The sequence below is a fragment of the Solea senegalensis genome, linkage group LG11 (assembly GCF_019176455.1).
Source record: "Solea senegalensis isolate Sse05_10M linkage group LG11, IFAPA_SoseM_1, whole genome shotgun sequence".
Lineage (NCBI taxonomy): Eukaryota > Metazoa > Chordata > Actinopteri > Pleuronectiformes > Soleidae > Solea > Solea senegalensis.
The window spans coordinates 14,958,979-14,981,149 of record NC_058031.1 but is presented as its reverse complement, the minus strand read 5'-3'; the positions used below and the strand labels follow the sequence as shown (position 1 = coordinate 14,981,149).

The 22,171-nt window shown below is 42.7% G+C and overlaps 1 protein-coding gene across 1 annotated transcript in view; it reads left to right on the top strand.

Annotated features, from left to right (window-relative positions):
- prdm16 (PR domain containing 16) overlaps positions 1-22,171 on the top strand; it is a 159,471-nt gene that overhangs the window by 41,697 nt on the left and 95,603 nt on the right. Inside the window, exon 2 of the mRNA XM_044037579.1 lies at positions 11,163-11,632. Coding sequence (XP_043893514.1) covers positions 11,163-11,632 — 470 coding nt within the window. The remainder of the gene's footprint in view (positions 1-11,162; positions 11,633-22,171) is intronic.

The window sequence follows — 22,171 nt, the reverse complement described above, 5'->3', positions numbered from 1 at the left end:
GTTCTTATCTCTCTCAGTGCACTCTGACGCGCCTTTTCGTGGTCACTTTATGATCATGTCTTCCATGTTGTGGTCTGTCCTCTGTTGACCACACGTGAGCACATATACAGTAGCTGGGAATAATTAGCTGTAAGTTAACAAAATACACGCCAACAAGTGCGTTAGAGGTCAGACAACAGCAGGAAAAGAACAACAGCAGGAAAAGAACACGCACAGTTGTTTTTATAACGACAATAAATGATATCATTAACTCATCATAAAATAAACATTTAGGCATGAATGAAACTAAATGAAGAAAAGACAATCCCTGAGTGGAATTACTGTATGTGTCTGAATGAACATTAAATGTGATGTGTGTTGGTATTTTGGGCATTAAGTCAGCAAACATCTGTCTCAAATAAGTTGATTATGAAAGAAAACCGTCTTTGATTTCTTTCCCAACTCTAAGTGCTAATGTGTCAAAAATGGCCACACAAATACAAAGCAGGCCTAACAACTTTGCTAGTAATTCTTTACAAAGAAGTTGACATTTGGTATTTTTTTAATCAAATGTTTAAAGACCTCTGCAGTAAGCAGTAAGTCACTATGTTGCAGTAGACATTTCCTGCCTTTATTATGGTTTCAAATCTTTTTCTTGTTGCTTCTTCGTGATAAATGAAGCACATGTGCACTTTCTGATGCACACACAATGAACATGTCCTTCCTTAACCTCCTTCCTGTTTGTATTTACTTGTTGTTATTTACAGCGCGTCTTTTTGGTCTTGCTCCTCTTTTCTCTCTGTCTCTCTCACCCTCCCTTGAACGTTTCCATTTAGCCTAAGACAAAACAAGTTAATTAGATCGGAAGTGCAGGCCTATCAATGGGGAATCAGTATTCAAATCAAGGCCTTGTCTGGACACAAACAGCAGGAAGCCAAACAAGACGCTGGCTGAATGGGAGGATGAGAGAGGGAAAGAGAGAGAGAGAGAGAGGCCGAAGAGAAACAGAGGAGAGGAGAGTGAGAGAGCATGCAGATCGGGGGACAGAACACAAGACTTTGTCACCGGAGACAACTTTTTGTTTGTTTTCCATACGAAACCAGCCATCATTCTTTCTTTTATCCGTGACCATGTTGTTACCCTGATGACGAAGCTCCTGCTGCTTATTTCAACAAAAAACATGATCTTTTTCTCAATCAAAGTAGTTTTTGTGCATAAATCCAAACCATTCAATTAGCTGTGTGAGTATAACCAGGATGACGTTTTTTTCAGCAGATACTGCTTCTGGTCGTGTCAAAGGATAGAAACGCACGACCTAAGGTTTGTGGCACAAGCTGATGTTGTGTTAGAAGATTCTATTTAACGTTTTATTCCACCTATAAAAGGCCAATCAAAGCTGTGCTCGACATCTTTTCACCTTTACTGTGATGTAAAACAAAGGCAAATACATGCAAAGCAATACAGAGAACAGGGGGGCTTTTAAGTTACCACATCCTGTTAGTGACAGGAAGCTGAGGTGTTTGTCTGGGGAAACAATACTCCAGTAATATTACTGGAATTGGAATAGATGATAGTGTGTGGCCTTTGTGTGTTTTTAGTTTAAACACAAAGTGAATTTGGCCTCCTTTTTAAGATGACATAATGCACAATATAAACGCTCCTGTGAACTTGTGGGCAATTATCTTTTCTTTGACTCTTCCAGTGGTCCTCTCAGACTTAAAGCAGAATAGAATTACATAGAATTATGTAAAATACCATACAGCATTCACCAGAATACCACGTTTTTTTTTTCTTTAGGTTAGACAGTGGGAGGGAAGGCTCATGTACTATGGAAGGTAGAGCACGGGGAAGGGAAACGGACAGAGGAGGAGAAGCTGACATAGTAAAGGAGGAGAAGGACATGGAGAGGGAGGGAGGGAGGGAGGGATGGGAGGTAAAGGTCCCATTATCTCGTGTAGAAGGCCACCTGAGCTAAAGACAGCCATTTGTTCCCAAATTGACCTGTCGACCCCCACCTAATTACCAGCCAATTATTTCCAAATGGACTGCATTCACCTCACACCCTGCCCACTTAAAGAGGAGAGGGACAAAATTGCTCTCTCTCTCTCTCTCTCTCTCCATCTCGGTGTCTCGCTCCCTCGTCTCATTTTCCAATTCTACCATCTTTATCATTCATTCCTTTTTCCTCCTTTTTTTATATAGTGAGAAATACTTATGCACTTATTCTTCACACACACACACACACACACACAGTGGTTCTTCAGGTGTTAATTAAGTGGCCTAATTATAGAAGAATTGGCATTGAACCTGTGTGTGAGTTAAGTTTGTGGTTGTGTGCACATGCAGGAAACAGTTTGACACGCACACAAAAACACCTGCCTCATCTCTCTCTCTCCCTCCCTCCCTCGCTCACTCTCTCTCCCTGTTTCTGGCACCGGTCAGTCTCAGCAGACAGATGTGTATCAATGGGGCCGGCATACAGGAGCCACCCAATGGAGAAGGAGGCTGTGCCCCTGTTCCCAGAATTCTTTGTGGTCGGCGTCCATTGTTCACCACCATTTGTATACAATATTGTCAGACTGACTGTGGGCCTCCGCTCTCTCCCGCTCCACGGACTGCTACAGAGCGAGCAGCGCGGAGAAGGGAGACGGAGGGAGAGAGGATGAGGAGGAGGAGGAGGAGGAGGAGGAGGAAGGGAGCAGTAAGGCATTGTGTCTCTCACTGGCCATTCTCCTACCTTCCCATCTGTTTCCCTCTCTTCCTTCCTGTTTCTGTGGGATAGTGAGCGCATTAGGAATAGCCCCAACACGGCGGCTCATAATAGTGGAAGTCATGGTCAGGAAATCTGATGGATTGGTTTGAGATATCATCAGGTTAAGTGGTGCAATAGTTTTGAACTCTGACACCTAACTGCTTACAGGATCACTTTGATCACTTTGATGCAGTATGAGTGTGTGTGTATTTACTGCATTGTTGTAATCCTTGTCCTGCCACATGACCAGGTGATTTTTGAGTTGTCAGGTGATCTGCTCGTGTAATCCGCACTTTCACAGAGTGAGCTGTTAAAACATACTATAGGTACAGTAAGACAGTCTGAACTTGAAAATATCCATTTTGAAGGCTGTTGCTTGCTGACTAAGAAGTTAAGTTTTTTTTTTATTAAAATAGCAGAGATCAGTATTAAATGTCTTAGAAAGTTGAATATTAAGACGTCATAAATGAAGTTTACGAGTATTTTTAAATGTTTGTGTGAATGTGTCCAACCCTCGTACTGCCCATTTAAACAAGTAGTATTTTTCTGAGCAGCACCTTATTATCCCACAGGAAAAGTTTTTATTTCATCTGGTAAATCTTATAATTATATTTTGGTGTTGGGGTGTTTGAGTCAGGTGTGTGTGTGTGTTTTCTGCTCATTGTGATTTGAGGTAGTGCTGAGCTCCTGAGTTTAAAGCTAAGTGGATTAGCATATCTACCATGTCAGCGCCATTCGCTCTGACAGCTTGATGACATGGGACCGTGTGATGGCCGCGACCCACCTGACATTCACTGCTCAAGCCTCCCAGCAGGTGGTCCGACCTTAGAGGGTCAGAGATGAGTTTACGGGAGGTAAGGTAATATTCCCAGCTCCTAATAGTTGAGCAAACTTGTCATAGTGCCTCTTTTTTTTTTAGAGGGTCTTGATGTTTGATTTATTCATAAACACTTGTGCATTTAATATACAGTAAAATAATGAAAAACAAAATTCACAAATGACTGAAATATAAATATCAAGTTTATTTAGCAAAAAATGAAACACTTTAAATGAAGGTTTAGACTTCATTTGATTTGACGTAATGACTTTCAATGAGTTCTCGTGTTCACTATTCAACATGCACACGCAGCCGTGCAGATATTTATACATACAGTACATGAGCAGCCTATTTTTAAACTTTTCCTTGCTGACTCCAGTGTTCCTCCCTGTCTAAAGTGTTATTTTTATATCTGACACCTCATCCTCTCCTTCACTTTCCTCTCTCCTTCAGTCCTATCGCACAGACTCACTAGTCTCCCATGACCCTTGTAGCCACCTTGCACTCTCTTCCCCACTGCCACCACCCTCCTCCTCCTCATCCTCCACGTGTCGGCCTAGCCAGGCAATGCTAACACTTTTGTCAGGGTGATTAATAGCCCACTGGATTGTCGTTAATTCACTGGCTAATGACTGGAGGGAGCAGGCGAGAAAGAAGAGAGGAGCAGAGCGTAGCCGGGTTGGAGAGTAATAGACTGATGTATGGATGTGGGCTGCTTCCAGTGGCAGAGGTGAATATCATCACCCCCCAACTCTCCTCCATCCACAGCAGCACTACTGGTACAACCTCGGACATACAGCTACTGCACACACACACATATAAGCACACAGTCGTACACCTGTGTCACTGGTTTTCACACCATTAGATACTGGACTCAATATGCAAGATGCAAGATTTTAAGATGAATATTACTTGGATACTATGGATTTACGTGTGTCGTGAGCAAAAATAAGTGCCAAAAAGATCCACACTGACATATTCACTCCTCCTCCCCAGTTAATAAGAATGAATGAGTTTGTTCTGCGTGCTGTCTGCCTTGGTGCTCCCCTTAACCCGCTGCCTGGCCTCCAGAGGAGGTCGCTAAATGAAGCCGCACAATACGTGGGTGTCGTCGGGACACAGACACATGGACAGTGCATGTGTGCAGTAGTTTGCTGCTGTGTGTTTATTTGTCTTTCTTTCACACTTAATCTAACTGTACCTTAATGTTGCCTAAAAACAGTTTGAAGACTTTCTTTGTGCACCAGAAAAAGAAAACACGATTCAAAAAGGACAGAAATCATACTCAAACTATTATTATTGTTTTACATAGCTGGGATTTGACTAGAGTTTTACACTTTCAAATAGTTGCACCATCTTGTGAATGAGATCCAAATGTTTTAAAGGTTGATGGTGACTTATTTATCCTTATCTGGAATGTTGCTATTAATAGCCGTTATATGGCAAGTAGCTGGACTAGTTTTACGATACGTTTCCTTTACGTGGACAGGTTTGTTACTGTACAGGGCCGCACGGCGGGGCAGTGGCTAGTCACCGGTTTGAATCCTTATTTGACATAAAAAACAAAATTGTCTTTCTGTATGTTGACCCTCTCCAGGGTGTCCCCTGCCTTTCGCCCTGTGTCAGCTGGGCTTGGCTCCAGCTCTGTGACCCTCATGTGGAGGATAAAGTGGAAGATAATGAATCAGTGAGGTTTTTAATAGTAAAATGGTTAACTGAGGCGGTCACTTTATATATGAGATGTGTTGATACCTGCTGTGAAAGGGTTTGGTCTTTATTATGACACTGTCTATGCTTACATATATATATATATCCCTGCCAATCCCCAGTCTCCTCTGTTTTCTCCTGTTCCTTCTCCTTCCATCCTGTGCTTTACTCCCCCTCACCCTCTTTTCTCTTGCTCTCCCCCTGGGGGATGTTTGCAACTCAATTTGGCAAATGTAACTCAATATTGATTATTATTAATATTTATCATGTTTGCGAACATGTTTTGTCCTAGTGCTATTAATCTGCCCTGTTAATAAATGTCTGCAGCAGCCTGGGCCCCGGGACCCTTGAGACCAGGGCTAACACACACACACACACACACACACACACGCTGTCAGCTGCAGGAGGTTGCCTGCTGTGCTGTGCTTCAAGGCTCGGCCTTTACACACACACACACACACACACACACCGACACTATTGGCGGACTGAATGCCTCTCGGCTGCTCAGCACAAATAACACATCAATACATCAGCTGTGTTGTATTGGCACTGCACACAAACACAAACTGCACACTCGCGTATTAAAAACTCACAGAAGCATTCGGCTCCATATTGAACTGCAAATTCCATAGCGCTGTTTGCGCGTGTGTGTGTGTGTGTGTGTGTGAAAATGTTGAATGTGTGCTGTGGTTATTCCCTGTTCACTTCTCATTGTAGGAGAACGATAACTCGTAGCGCACCTCTTGAGTCTCTTTCGCACCCTTCAGAGAATCCGTTCACAATCCGAGGCAGGTCTGGACTAAAGGATCACACGGTGTGTGTGTCTTATAGGTGAAATGTGTCGCGTGCAGTTTTCACACACATAATCTTAATTAATGTGCAATAACCAATAACGGCACACTGGCACTGACGTCACCAACGTAGAGGCCTGAGCTGCAGATTGTGTAAACCCTGTCTTTTCATCTATGACTTAATCAGCTTTTTTTTTTTTTTCCATTGTTTCTTTGCATTTTTAATGCAAAACATCCAATGAACACATTTTTTTTTCTGAGATGTTTAAGTCCAGTGTTTCAGTGATTGTGTGTTCTTTCTTTCCCTCTCTTCTCTGAGGCTATGTTGCGATTGAACGTGTTGTTTGGAAATGTTCCCCGGTGCTTTTACAAGGGGAAACAGTGTGGCATTCTCACTTGGAGAGGAATGCTGGTATTGTAGCCGACTGTTCCTCCACTGCTCACTCGTTACTTCCTCACGACTACCACACACACAAACATGCGCACCTTCTCTTATGCACGCCCTCCTTTGGCTGCCACTTCACATGCTTCCATGTATAACGTCATTTTCAGTATACGGTACAGTGGAAAAGTACACGATTGGGCTGTTTTTCACCTCTCTGTCTTTGTCACTCTACGCTGAATTTGCACTTTGAGTTTTAAAGCTAACCTCTGCCCCCCCCTTGTTTTAACGCACCAGGGTTTCAGGCTCTGTTGTGCGCACACAGAATCATCAAAGGCCTCGCTACAGAGGAACAGGTACCAATATTACTCTGTGGTCCAATAATGTAACTAAGTGGGACCATATTGACACAATATAGCAGCACAAACAGCAGATTAAGGCTTGGGTTTTCACACCCACCTCACAGGCTTAGACACACAGAGTTCCCACATCAAAATGCTTGCTCATTTATTGCTCAACCAGCTACCCATTTTTCATATCTGTCATGCTCCACGCTCTCTCCCTCAGCCTCAGAGATTTTTTTCTTTTCTTCCCCCTTTCACCAGACGATCTTTTCTCCCCATATTTGGAGCCGGTGCAGAATTTTGCATACTTTTGCCTTTTCCCTGGATACTCTCTTTTCATCAGTGGCTGACTTTACTTTTGAATTGAACCAGATCAATTTACGGCCAGACACAGATACAGTCTCTGTGTGCGTTGGAGAGAGAAGGCAGCGGGGGGAAATAAGATGTGTGTGTTTTATGATGGCCATCGCTGGTGCCCCCCTCCTATTTCCACCTCTCGCTCCTTTTTTTTTTGTTGTTATCATAGCCACGGCCGTGACGCCACAGCGCTGCTTGCTCGCTAGCATGCACCTGGCGCGGAATACTTGAGCTATTGTTGGCATCTACTGTAGCCTGAGGGTTCGCAGTACTCTACAACGTGTGCATCTACAAAACTTTTTCTCCGCGACAAACATTCACTTTTTCTCAATGAAGGCATGACCGCGTACTCTGCAAGAAATTGGCCGATGCGTTATTTATAGCTCGCGTCTCAGAATTCTTGCATGCACTCAGTGTTGTTTCACCCGGACTGCATCGACAATACAGCTCTATATGCCACAAGGCACATGTGTTTATGTGCGCCCAGGCAGACGGCAGAAAATGACTTCAGATCTCTATCTAACTGCATTTAAGTCTAGAGTGCCCTGATTAAACACAACCACAGAACAATTTGCCTGTTGTAAACCCCTTCGATTAAACCACTGATTTTCAGCGCCGTGTCAAGTTATTCTACCATGGCAACGCTGATAACAATGTTATCAGCATTTCAAAATTCTCCAGTATTTATTTGACTTTTGAGAGGAATTTTTCTTTTCACGTATTTCTTTTTCTTCCATTTTTCCTTTTGCACTTGTCTTCTGAAAGATCCCATGCGGTTAAATGATATTTTGGTGGTTACTGTCTATGAACGTCATATCTGTGTCATCTCTTGTAATTTCCCCGCGACATGCAGTCATTATGAGATATCATCTTTACCTACAACACCATCTGATCTCTTACACATGTTCAGAGTACAGTGACAGCTCCTGCAGTTGCAAACAGATGTGTGTTTGTGCGATAGCCCGCCGTCTGCTCATACGTGCTTATTGCAAGTTATGCCACAAAGCGACGAGCCCCGTTTACGGCATGCATTTACAATTTATCAAATAAATGGGATGCCTTCATGTGGCCGGGGCTGGGCTCTCGGGCTGAGCAGCGTAGTTTTCCACTGAAATAACAGCCGCTGAACAAGCAGCCCATTGTAGCCACAGCCAGCACCGGGACCCCCAAGGTGCGAATTAATGATTGACCCCTGATGTAATCAGGATAAATAGCTCCCCGTAAAAGAGAAAGCGATGGTGAGAGGAATAGAGAGAGAAAGAACAACATAAGGGACCAGGGAGAGGAAGGCACTATCTGCACCGTGGGTTTTTTTAAGACGTCCTCGGGGGAGATGAATCTAACATCTCTTTCTGGGTCTTGCGAGACCCAGAGCTAACATACAGCTGTTTAAAAGCAGCTCAGTCGTCAGTTTTTAGACTCCTCGCCCCCTCCTCCTCCTGGCCTCTTTCATTATTTTCCTGCTTACTTTTCTCATCTGCAACTTTTTTTTTTTAGCACTGACTGGTCTGACGTAGACAACTTGTATTATAGTGGGGAGGAGAAGGAGAGAGTGTGTCTCTAAAGGCGAGTAATCTAGAAATTGCCATTTCTCTCCAGGCTCTTTGGCTTTTTTTTATTTATTTTTTTTGAATTAACAAAGTTTTGACTGAGACTTGAACTTGTTTAATATCGCACTGCCGCGCCATTTCAGCCCCACTTTATTGCTTCGTGTGCTTCACAAAAGATGTTTTGTTCATTAAAATTAAGAGGGATTTTTTTCCCCCCTCCTTGTCCTTGTTACTCAATTATCTGACGTAGTTATCTTTGCATTTTTTTTGTGCTCAGAGGCTGTTAAAGCAAATGGTATTTAATAGATTTTCCAAGGCTGTCTTTCTGCTCGTCAAAATTGCTCTCAATGGGTCAAGTGCCAGTTAGAGTCAGGGAGTGAAGAGAGAAAATAAACAAAAATAAAAAGCATTTAACGGCCTGAAAACACTTTTGATTGCGCAGAGGGAGCAGCAGATAGGGTTGTGTTATAAAACTTTAATTGATCTGTGAAAAGTGGAAGCTACTACTGGCTCACATGTTCCAGAACTTAATTGCACGCATGGTCTGAGCCCCTATGAAACAGTGATCATTAAAAAAATAGCTTCTATTCCAGTCAAAATCACTGGATGACGCAAAATCAGTCATAAAAGGCTGGATTTTACTGCTGCAGCTTTATATGATAAGTTTCCCGGATCTGCATGGACAGGCTGCAGGTTTGCCTGGCGCTGAGAGCCCCTTGTTGCATGCTGTCATAGTTTCACGTTTCACGTTTAAAATGTACATGTCAGTTCATTTAACAGCTTTTACAGTCCACATCTGTCACTGGGCAGAAACCCAAATATTTATCAAAGAACCTAAAACGGATGCATTCTCCGATGAATGTGCTTTTGTTCAGGCTCAGGCTGATGACCATTTTTCCAACTTTGGCGTTGTGATTAGCTCCTTCAGCCTTTCTCCAATTCACAATCAGTCACAACAGTCAGCCTCGCATGAATATGCATGTAGAGGAAAAAAAAAAACCAAACCCAAACATCTTGAAGATTAATATGCACTTGAAACAGAAGTGAAGCACAATGCTTTAAATGAAGTAATTAATAATCTACAGCTGCGTCATTAGGTTTTGTTAAAATTTAACCTGCAAACCTTCACTGTGACCTTATAAACTCCTATGTACTATCAAGCAAATATTCTAATATGTCATGATGCAGCACAGTGGCAGCTTTGGCAGCTGGCTAGTTTGAGGCTAGCAGAGGGAACCGGGGGGCTTGATTAGAACCACTCCTGCTGTAATTTTGGGCCTAGTTAGCCTGCTGATTGCCAGTCCCTGTGTTTAGATAGTAAAAGTGCAGTGGTGCTTTGAATAAAGACACCAGGATCTCTCCAGACAAAAAAAGAAGGAAACACACATACATGTGCTTAAGTAAATACACACACAGATATAACTGCTGGGAAATGAACCTCTGAACTTTCTCCGTACTGACTGAAACATGTCAGTAGCACACAGAAAAAAACTGTGGCTATACTCGTCCTGTTGTCGGATTGTTTCTGATTGAATTCTTAATTTTAGCACATTTCAAATGTTTTTATAGGTTTTCTTACCCCACACATACAAAATCTTCACTGTCCATACAAACATTTCTGGATGAGGTTGAGAAATGGGATGAAATACGTCCAATATTATGTGCACATTTACACACACACACACACACACACACACCGACACTTAAAGTGCTCATCATCACTTCCACTCACGTTGGAGTGGTGGGATCCTGGTGCGCAGGCACAATCATGTTGTCAGTCTGTGGACATGACAATAATGATTGGTGACGAGGTTAACCAGGTCAGTGATGGACAGACCCTTTATTTGTAAAATGAGTCCTGGCAGAAAACAGTGACTGATGGAAAAAACTTTCTTTCCCATCAAGGTTTTGGCTGAACTAAATCTTCTCTCCGTCTGGTCGGCTCCTCTTAGATAGCCTGTGAAAACTCTCTGAAATGTGCTTTTTGTAGCGGAGTGCCTTTTAGATGATATATCTTTTCTCTGTGAGCAGTGTGGTTTTCCAAAGGTTTATACGTTTAAGTGCAGTTTTTTTTTTCGTAGTTTAGATGTCAAGTTGACTTGGCTTTTGCTATTTTGAGGTTTTGCAAATGGAAATTCACAGACGTCACCTGCAACCAGGTACCTATTGGATGATACTGGCGTGGTGGTGTCCACTCATTTATGCTTTTCCTCTAAATGGGAGCAAAATTCACAAAATTGACATAATGGGCTGTTGAAGAAGACCTGACATTATCTCCTTAGGAAATTGTTTCTGGGTATTCATCATATTTTTACTTGACTACGTCTACTTTCTATACACGATTTTGGCAGATTTTGGGAATAAGATGCAAGGAAGTTAATAGTGTTATCTTCAAAGATATGCAATTTAGCGTTGCGTTGCATTACGTTGATTGCCTGTGGTGCTAACATCCATCTATGTATGTCCTTTTTTTTTTTCCCAAGATGACAGTGAGCCAGTGGACAGCATGTACGACACAGAGAGTGACCTCGCGGGTTTAGCGGCCAGCAGTGGAGGCGGTGCCGACAGCCCAGAAGATGATGCAGAAGATGGCGTCATCAACATGTCCCCGCTGCCCTCTCCCACTCCCTCCCATCCAAACAGCAACCACCACCACCTGCTGCACCCCCACATGTTTGCCACCCACCACCACCATCACCACAACAACAACAGCAACAGCAGCAGCAATGACCAGGACTTTACCACGCCCAAGGAGGGCTCGCCGTACGAGGCACCCGTCTACATTCCTGACGACATTCCCATTCCCAGCGACCTGGAGCTGCGGGAGTCCTCTGTGCCTGGTGCAGGCCTGGGCGTATGGGCCAAGTCCCACATTCATGCTGGCGAGCGGTTTGGTCTGCACAACTCTCTGCACCATGGGGCCACAGGCAAAGACAGCTCCTTTGGATGGGAGGTAGGAACCGCCTTGGTTAATGTGCTTTCTTTTTGTGTTGTTTTTGTCTTTTTTCTTTCTTTCATTTTACTATGACTCTCTACACGTTTCGTGTCACAAACACACACATGCAAAATGGAGCTATTAATACTGATCAGGAAGCGGCGCTGAAGAGGGTAAGTGAAGTGCTCCAAATTCATGCTGTCACAATGCCAGCCGTCAAACTTTATGCCTAGGCATCTATCCCCTCATCCATTTCATTTGCATCTAGGTGAGGCCTGAACCTCATGTTGGACACCTACACACACACACACACACACACAGACATACATACAGAATTCCAACAGCACAGATTTGTCAGATGGAAAAATCTCCTGATTAGTGAAGGTATCAGCTTTTCTGGGCAACGGTCCGAGCAAGCACACTGATTTGGTCACGCCACCTGATATGGAAATGGAGGAAGCGTATAGCCAATGCAGTGGCTGCATATTGAACTATTAATTTTCATTTCAACATGACATTAGAGGATATTGAAGTTGCTTCAGTAAGCTCATTAGGGAAAAAGGGAACTCCTGATCTCCCTCCCACTCTTTCTGTCTCTCCCTCTCTCCGCTGTGCTCGCTCTCTGCATCATATACCTAATCAGAGATGAGATGCACAGGTCTGCTTTTCATTTCACTGACTCCTCCGCTCTCCATTTCTAGGGGACTGGTCTTTCGCATTGTCTCATGTTGCAACGTTTGTGTGTAATAAGGAGTAGAGACTTGGATTAGGTAATCATTCAAACACTGTGGTGGAGAGGACACGATGTGCATGAATTAGACGCCGCGGGCTAATGTTGTAAGAAGACCCTGAGGCCATGCGGTGATTTGTTTTAGAGCTTTCTCCACAATGTTCTACTGTCGTTTCCAGCGACACGGCCTTTCAAGGACTATTGCAAATGAAGGCAGCTCAAGAAAATATTTGTGTTGTATCTTGGCCTGATGGCGCGCGTGATTATATAGTTTATTTGTAGAGGAGAGAGAAGGTGATCATCAGGAGAAACAGACAGAACAAAACTTCACAGGAACAGGAACAATTAGTCAATTAAAAATAAACCAGTTCATTGTTCAACCTTGTACTTTGGATTGGATTTAGAATTAAAGCGGTTAAAAGCAGATAGCTGTTGAAGTTTATGTTCAAAGCGTGGAGTTTATTGTTCATATATCTGCAAAAGACTGGCGTGTCTTGAAGAGCTCACTCAATAGTTTCAATCTGAGGAACTCCTGCTGCTGGTTTCCACCCAAGCCCTCATTTCTTTTTCCTTTTTTTTTGCCCTATTTCCTTCTTAACAGTTGTAGGAGCATGCAGGCGATTAGAGCACACAGGCACACGTTATGTGGCAGAGTGCCAGGTGAACATTCTCTTTTTTCAAAGTTCATATTATGGCTAGCCATTCGGGGTGCAAAGGGCACCTCTCCAAAAGCTACACTCTCCGTGTAGCGCTCGAGTTTTCTCTCAGCTTTCCCTCCTCCTTCCTTTTTCCTCTCTAGACACCCGACTAATGCATATTCATCAGCTAAACTTTAGCCCTCTGGCTCGTAGGAAAAAGGCCACCTTTGGCTCTAAGGAGACACTCACACAGACACAGACTAAGAGTATTGTTGGACTTCTCATTTTCTTGGCTTCTTTCAGATGGTTAGAGAAATATCTCTGCACTGGAATCATCATGATGATCACATCATGATCGTATTCGTCTCTTTGTTTGTCGGCTTTCCTTTTATACGCACGTACACACAGCGGATCGTACAGCATTTGTTCACACCAGGTTGCCCCATTCGCCGTATAGGTAATTTTGTTTCTCTTCATTATAAGCCCGTCCTCTTGTCCTCTTTGTCCTCAGAGGTTGTTGGAGGACTGTCTCTGGCTTGAACTGTATTATTTTTTTTAAGATATCCTGTCTGGTTTGGGGCTGGAAGCCTTTGGGGGCTCTCCTCTCCCAGACTCTTATCACAGATAGTCATAACAGTCAGTCTGTTGATAGCCATCAACAGACTCCCCAAGGAGGCCCGTGCACCCCCTTTCTCCCCTCTTATGCTATCTTCCCCTCCACTCATCTACTGCCCCTGGTCTTAGACAAATAGACAGGCAAGTATGCCTGAGTGAAAAAAGATGTTTAAAGAATTGAGAGAGTACTTCAGATTGATTGAGATGGATGGAGGAAGACGAGAGGATGCAGAACATTTTTGCACGGCAGCAGAAAAGCAGAATATTTAGCTGCCAAAACAGAGGGAAGTGTTGTAAGAGATGATGTCATATCAGAGGGGTAAATATGATCATATCTAAGACCATTTACAATACAATGCTCTTAATTGAACTATATTAGATTAAAGCTGAATGCTGGTATCAGAGTAATTCATTTTACCGTGCTCACATGTAATATTAAATTAAACCAAGTTGCTGATGCTGAGGGGACCGTTTTATTCCCAAAATGCTTCTTGGGGATAAACCTCCTTGTTTTCTGCCTCACGGCCTCTTCATTTCAATTGAATTTAATGACCTTGAAATCAAAGTTTGCATAGTATTTTACACGTACTGTAGCTCTGTAATCCTTAGGAACACAACAACAACACCCAAATTGCAGTTACAAGGTTTTCACCCATCAACAGTGATATATGCCATCTGCACTAGTACTTTTGAATCCAAAACAGATTTACTACATTGACTGCATTTTTGTGGATTTTCTTTTTTATTTATATATTTTTGTTTTACTAAGACTGGCAATAACTCATTATATTGACTTTGCGAGCACTGCGGTCTCACAGCAGAGCCAAACAGCTCTAACAATCTCATGGCATACGCTGTGTTGCTTTCCGGATATCTGAGTGGAGGTGTAGATTGGGGGCGGGGAATTAAAAGAATGGTGAAAGTTTAGGAGTGACGGATAGAAGAAAGAGGGAAGGGAGAGAGGAAGCCAACTATTGTCTGTCCTTGGGCGTTGTGGATTGGAAGAGGTGTTAACTCATACTCATTTCAGTGAGACGGACAGGTTAATATAAGAGCTGCTTCGCTGCAGGCCATGGCCATTCTCTTCTGACTCAGACTCCCTCTCTGGGCCAGCACCAAGTCATCCATTTAAAAACCATTATGCTCCCCCTTTAGCACAACATGATAGAACGCCAGGGCCCTAGGTCTACCATGTCTGTGTGTGTGTGTGTGTGTGTTTCTCTATGGTTGTGTGAGCTGCCAATCCTCCAGGATAGGAAGGTCTGAGCAAGCAGAGTGAAGAGAGGCCCTCAGAGAGTCCGGTGTGGGGGATCTACTGTCAGAGTGACTGCTGCTATTATCTGCTTGGTAGATTGGCCTAACTTGCCTTTTGATAGAGACATGTCACTATACAATGGCTGGAGGTATTATGCTCTTCAGTGACTGCCATTCAATGAACTCAGTGATCCAACTCCCTCTGGTATTCAGATGGCAAGAGAGAGGGCAACATATCTGGGAAGGGGTTTGGCAGAGGTTTTGCATATTAATCCAAAACGAAAAATGTGTTTATACATGTTGGAAATATATTAGAAATAGTGGCGCTCTTTAAAAAATAAATAATAATAATAACTGCACTCTGTCTAGCCTTTTTAAGGAAAAACAAAGAAATCAAATGTCTCTTTGAATCTGGAACATTCACAAAGCAAGCAAACAATATGACCAAGCCCTCCCAATGTGATATTAATGGTGTTTGCTCTCACTTCTTACCTTGTGACCATTGGGTGTATCTTTGCAAATGTGAATCACGACTTTCGAAACTCCTCCGTCACCTACAGTATTAGCTTAGTCTTTTCTCACTATCTTTTGTTTCTACAGTGTTTGTGTTCTCACTCAGTTTCACTAGTCTGGAGGTCAGTGCATATCAGGCGATGCAGTAAAATCTCACCAACTGTGAGAAGATAGAGTCACTTGCTGGTCAGTTTGGGACAAACTACTGTCCGCTGAACTTGTAATTTCTAGTCTTTGTATTCTGGCATTTTTCACTTATAGAATATAAACCACTCAGTGCCTTCAGGGCATTCTATACGCTCATGATGAGGAGGCATATATATGTATATATGTATCTATATATATGACAAGGACATATTGTGCATTTTGATTTTAGGGATGTGCATACACACTTTGGACGAGGTCAGCACAAATCCTTTCACGTGTATCACAGGGTCCATGTCAGCCCTGCAACCATATTTGTCTGTCTGCAGAGGTAGACCTTGGGATGACTTTGTTGCCAGGCAAACTTCTGTCTCTCCGTCCCTCATTCTCTTTCTGTTGACTTTTTGCGGGGTGATTTTCCATATCAGCATCATTCATCCAGTGATGTGTGGAAAGAGGCAAAAAGTATGCTAGCTCTTCTGTTTGCCCTGTTATTGACTTAGTGATAGGCTAAGATATCTGGCGGGCACTCTGATGTCGCTAAGGTCCTACGTGACACATACCCATCTGGCCATGGCACCGTGCACCTACGTTACCCTCTCTCATGAACCATTTTTCATGCCGATGTGGTGTTCCTTCTTTTCAACCTTAATGGCTTCGCTGAACTAAATGTCCTTGTCTCCAAACGTTAGTGAGAAGAGGTTCTGGCGCACCCTGACACTTATCTGTCTTGACCCACCTTTCGCCTCCTGGAGTGTTTGCTTGCCTTTTGTGTTTTACCTGAGAAAGGCGAATGGCCAAGCACTTATGCTGCAAGATATCCCAATAGGGTATTCAAGGTACAGCTGGCGACCTGTCTGATCTGTTTGCCGTCCACAGAAAGGTGTTCTTTATCTTGATGTTTGGCCCACAATGTGACTGGTACTGACCTGATAAGACAGAAACTCCCTGGGACTGACTGCCAAGAGACAGTAGTCACGGCAAGTAAATGGATCGCACGAGACGCCGAGAGAGAAAGCGAGGGACTGAGATAATGAGAGATTGAGTCGTTTTCTGCTTGATTTGAGTAATTGCTTTTGCTTTTCCGTGGTCTCCCAGTGACAGTCATGTTCTGATTTTTCAATTACAAATGTTGGTTAAGGTCAGACAGTGCAGGCAGTCACTTGCCATAACACATGAAACCTCAATCCGACATGAAACCATTTGTTCTTCATCCATTTTTAGACACTCAGTCTTAATATTACTTGTAGTTAACTTTAACCCCCACTGTGTACGCTATTGTATAGCCAGAGTGACGCTTTTTTTTACTTAAATGGGGTCATTATCATGTCTCTTAGTAATCAAATCAGGACCATGGTCTGATGAGCAGGGCCTTGAGCTGAGAGTACTTCTCCCTAAAGCCACTTAGCATGAAAAACAGCAGGCCACCTTTGCTTTACCTCCTCAGTTCTATTTCCATTGGAGAGTAGAGGGTAATAAAAGGGTCAGATCACCTTTGCACCCCAACCCAAAAAGGGGGGAAAAAGCATATTTTTTCACTTAGACTGCTGACCCCCTGTGAGGTATGAGGACACTGAATACACTATGATGATTTCTCCAAGTGCAAATTAATATTTGTATGTAGTTTTGAGAATATCTAATGTCTCAAAGCCTGTGAAAAATTAATGTTACTGACTACCAGGGATTATTATGTCACATACATTATGAAATATCCAAGTTGTTAATAATCAGTGCTGTTATTAAATAATATGTTTTAAAAATGTGAAATATATGCAGCAATGTGTGGGCCTTATGGCTAAAACTGTCTTTTAAAATGATTTATTATTTTATTCACAAATCTGAGGCAAAACAAAATGTATTTTTCACACTGCATAAATATTATATCGATACATATTGAACCTTCACTGTTGCTACTGAAGAAAATCAAATTGCAATATTCCGTATATTCTTATTGAATTATTGCTCAGCCCTAATTGAAACCATTTAACATCAAAAGTATGTGTTAACGTAAGGAGCTGCTTTGGCTCATGTGCTCACAGTTCCACATTGTGTAATGAAAGGGATATCAAACCTGTGGTTTCTAATAACAGTATTGACCAACAGTGTGTGGTTTTCCGTCTTCATTATTTGACTTTGACAGAAAACCAAAGTTTACACGCAGAGCAAAAACACCAGCGAGAGAGCAGAACACCACACGTCCTGGCCATGGGTGCTGTAATATCTTCCATTCACGTTCATTTTATGTAGGTTTTAAACATGCCATTAGCCAATTTAATCCAATTTTCCCAGCTTGCGGAGCACTCCAGTGGAACAGATTCCATCTAATATTAAACATATGGTCGCTGTTGCCCCCGAAACACCACACCAGAGCTAGGCTTTTTGGAGAAGCTGTTCACGACAAACCTCCTGTGTACCAGTGCAAACCATTGTCAATTATCCTCAGTGAACATGGTAATTGATAACGAGGAAGCAGGGCAGCAAATTAAATGTCAGGTTTGATTAGAAGCCTGATGCCTTATCATTTGTTCATAACTCATTACCAACATCTGTTAATTAGTTAATAAATTAATTTGCAGGGCTCAGATGAAACGTCTGCATGCTCTTGAGGAAATACATGGGGCAAAGTCATCCATCTTTGAAGAGAGTGGAACTCAACAAATATTGTCCCTGGGATTTGGGCTGTTATTACTTGGTCATTGGTTTCAGACCTCAGCCACTCTTAGCCAAGCATTCTCAATAGGACCTCTTGTTTGCCTGACTAACCCCCCCCCGCCCCAACTCTCCTCACGCACATCCGCCACAATGCTACCCTTTATTGTAGGAGGTTTCTCTTCACAGACATGCTTTAAACTTTGATTTAAAAACCCCTTCATTGACCCACCAGTCCTCTGTGGTAAAGCACAGGTAGAGCTCCTGTCCATTCCCTCTCTCCCCCTCCCTTTCACCATGTATCTGGTGGAAACCCATCATTCATCATTGCTTTGGAGAATGGTTCCATTCGTCAGAGCCTCGGGCCACGAGCAGACAATGATTTTGCTCTTTGCCACAGCGGAAGATGATGACATTTTTCAGATGTGGTTTATTCTGGTGATTAAATTTCCACTATTAAGTGGAAATAACATTGTCTGCTATTGTCTGCTCTTACTGTTAGGGTGATATTTATAAATCTGTCATGAAACACGGCTTGTCCTACATCACCTCTGACTTTCACTGTATGTGAAACATCTGTGTTGGAGTGTTATTGAGTGTCTTTGCATAGGTACAAGTCCTCCTTTTCCTTCCATAGTCGCAGAACATTCACTTGTTCTTCCTTTTTCACTCACTTTCCCTTTCTCCCGCACAATAAATCTCAATCCCTTGTGCCACTTAACATTTCTGTGACTCAAGCAGGAGGTGGTGGCCTATTAATCAGGTTCCTGTGGCTGTTGTGATTGCCATTTTCCATAATCAGATACACAACACTGCCCAAACGAATTGGCTGTAGAAATATCTTTTGTCATTAACTCCTCGCAGTTCTTGCACGGTACTGTAGGCCTCAATGGATGAGGAGTAAGCCCAGCAAGAAGTGCCGTGCTATAACTTCTAACACATTTTTACGAGGTAAAAAGACAAAATTTCAGCACAGCGTGCGTCTTTGTCAGATTCAAGCAGTTGACGTGCAAGAAAACACTGTAAAATGCCCTAATAAGCATGTTATTGGTTCTAGGAGAGGCTTTTTAAAACGGTAAAAGTATAACTTTAGGGTAAACTTTACATTTCCTGCTATTTATAAGTTTATATTAGTTCTAAATAATTCACATAAATGTGATATTAATGCATTAGATTAGTGTGCACATGCCGTGTTGAGCACATGAACATGTGCGGGCATGTAAACGGCACATTACCACATGCGCATACATCCGCACAAACATAAAGAGACAAGAGACACTGGCGGGCAAGGGAAAGACATTCTCCCGTGTTTTTCTTTCCTTTACTCACTCATTTAGAATAACAGGGTAAAGTGAGAAACTGAGCACGGTGACGACATTAGGTGTAAAAACAGTGTTGAATTGCCGGAGTGTCGAGCACACTGGGATGTCTTTATTTTGGAAAGGCTTCAGAATCGCTGGAGTGATTTTCCCTCATTTTCTCCGCCACTGTCATTGGGATCAAGACATGCATGAGACAATGAGACGCTTTTTTGTTTATTTATTTATTTTTAAACAGAGCTGCATATGTCTATTTGTGTGTATCGTGCGTCTGTCTGTCTGCCTGTGTGTTTATCTAGGAGCACAGCAAAACACATGTGCATTAATCACCCGCACTGGTCCACACTGTGTATAATTCAAGAGCTGACATATTTCCCATCTCACCCGGGGTGATATCTTAATTTAGTGTGAATGTTATGCTGGATGGGATGACAGGACTCACACAGCATGAGCATCTCCAATAGCAGCCCTCTTGTAGTTATGCTTATGACTTTTTTCCCCCACATGCAATATTATGTAAGTTAAGGAGCAGAGAAACTCTGAACATGAACTTTAACCATAACTTGTAGTCAAATTACCACTGTCAACCAATACCGACAGCTATATGGAGTTTTTGGCGCTTCTACAATGACGACAGAGGATGCATTTGGTTGCCTCTCAGTGATATTTCCCTCTAGAAAGTTCTGTGTCACTCTAGAGCAGGGGTGTCAAACTCATTTTTGTTCGGGGGCCACATACAGCACAATTTGATCTCAAGTAGGCCGGACCAGTAAAAATAGTAAAATAATAGCATAATAACCTATGAACAACAAGAACTCCTTGCTTTCTTCTCCTTTGTTTTACATTTAATGAAGGATATTTTTACAAAACATGAAGTTTATTGAGAAATATAAGTGCAATTTCAACAATATCGTGGCTAAATGTGCTATTTACACATCACACTGGCTCTATAAAGGCACAAACATTTAGTCACAGGTATCTGGAAGAGATTTAGATTGTAATCGTAGTGTGAAAGTTTAATAAATTCATCCTGTGGGCCAGATTGGACCCTCTGGCGGGCCGGTTCTGGCCCCTGGGCTGTATGTTTGACACCCTGCTCTAGAGCCTGAGTTGTCTGCTGCAGATTTTTTTATTTTTTTAATCTAAACAGCAGAAGAAAGGCATTGTCATATTGTTGGGGGAGTGTGACTATGTATATACATAGAGGGAAAATAGGCCTGCACCTTTAATATTAGTTTATGTACAGTATGTGGTTACATGCATAAAATCAGATGGTACATTTGCCTGTCAAATCTATGTCCCTATTTTGATTATGAACTCTCCCTCTGTATTTAACAGAATATATCAAATATTGAGTCCCCTTATTATCATTACAACACAACGTTCATAATCAAATGTGTTGCTTTGCGTCTCTGGTGACAAAGCCTGCTCCCCTCTGCTGGACAAGAGCTCACAATGCCACTTTCTGAACGGGCACTAAGTGTATTTGGCAATGTGTAACTGACGTGCAGGAGCAGCCGTTCTAGTAAAACTGTGGAAAAATACATTCACGTACAAACCATTAGAGCACACACACACACACATGCACACTCGATGAAAGGTGCCTAACAAACTGCTCAAGAAGAACAAGTCATCTCCTTTCCTTCTTCCTCTCCTGTGCAATCTGAGACAGGATCGCTTTCTATGTTTACACCATTTCCATTTCCCTTTTTCTTTTTTCCCTTTTTTTTTCCTCCGGTTCTTATTCACTTAGAACTATGTTTGCAGATATACACACACACACACACACACACACACACAGAGAGCATAGTGTTCTCTTTAGCATTCATATGACGGATCACCACGGGGTTTTCTGAGGATCCCTCATGGAGTCTTGAATTCAGCGGTGCATTTTTATATAAACATGCTCATGTCCCATTACAGCGTTTGTTAACACCAGTGTACTCTCATCTACTGATCTATGTGAAATACCTGTCATGTGCCTTTAGGACAAATACACACATTTTGCTTAATTATGCCCTGATAAAATCCAAGACTGCAATCTTTTCTTTTGTGATTCATTGATTTTTAACCCCCTCGCTCAACCGTATGTGGCCTCCCTCTCTATTTCTCATCTCCTTCCTTTCTTTCTGCTCCCGCCTACTCTTTTCCTGGCCTCCGGGATCCCAGTGCTTCTAATTCGGCCTTATCAGTGAAGTAATTTAGCTGCCACAGCTTGGGTTTCTGTCGCGCGGCATGCAGCCCCATTGTCCTGCCCTGCTGTTGCTGAGATAAACCCTCGGATTGAACAAAGTCCGCGCTGACCTTTGCAAACTCCCAAATCTCACTCTGTACAACCCCACCAACAGAGATTCTCTCTGCCTCAAGCTCCTTTCTTGGGGTGAGGAGGCTTTGGGGCATATCAAGTAGGAGGGTGAAGGCAAATGAGTGGTGTGTGTGTGTGTGTGTGTGTGTGTGTGTGTGTGTGTGTGTGTGCATTTCTATGTCTGTGAAAGAGTGAGAGTGTTAGGGGTGAGGGTGGACTGTGTAAGCGTGAGATGGACAGGGGAGAGGGATTAAGATGGCTGACTGAGCCTGTCTATATTTCCAATGGCACTTTGCTCTAAGAGGGAGGCAGAGGGAGAAAAAGTGCACTGCAAGCAAAGCATTCAAGTGTGCATTTTTCTGTCTCCTTCAAACTGCAAGAGGAGGCTTT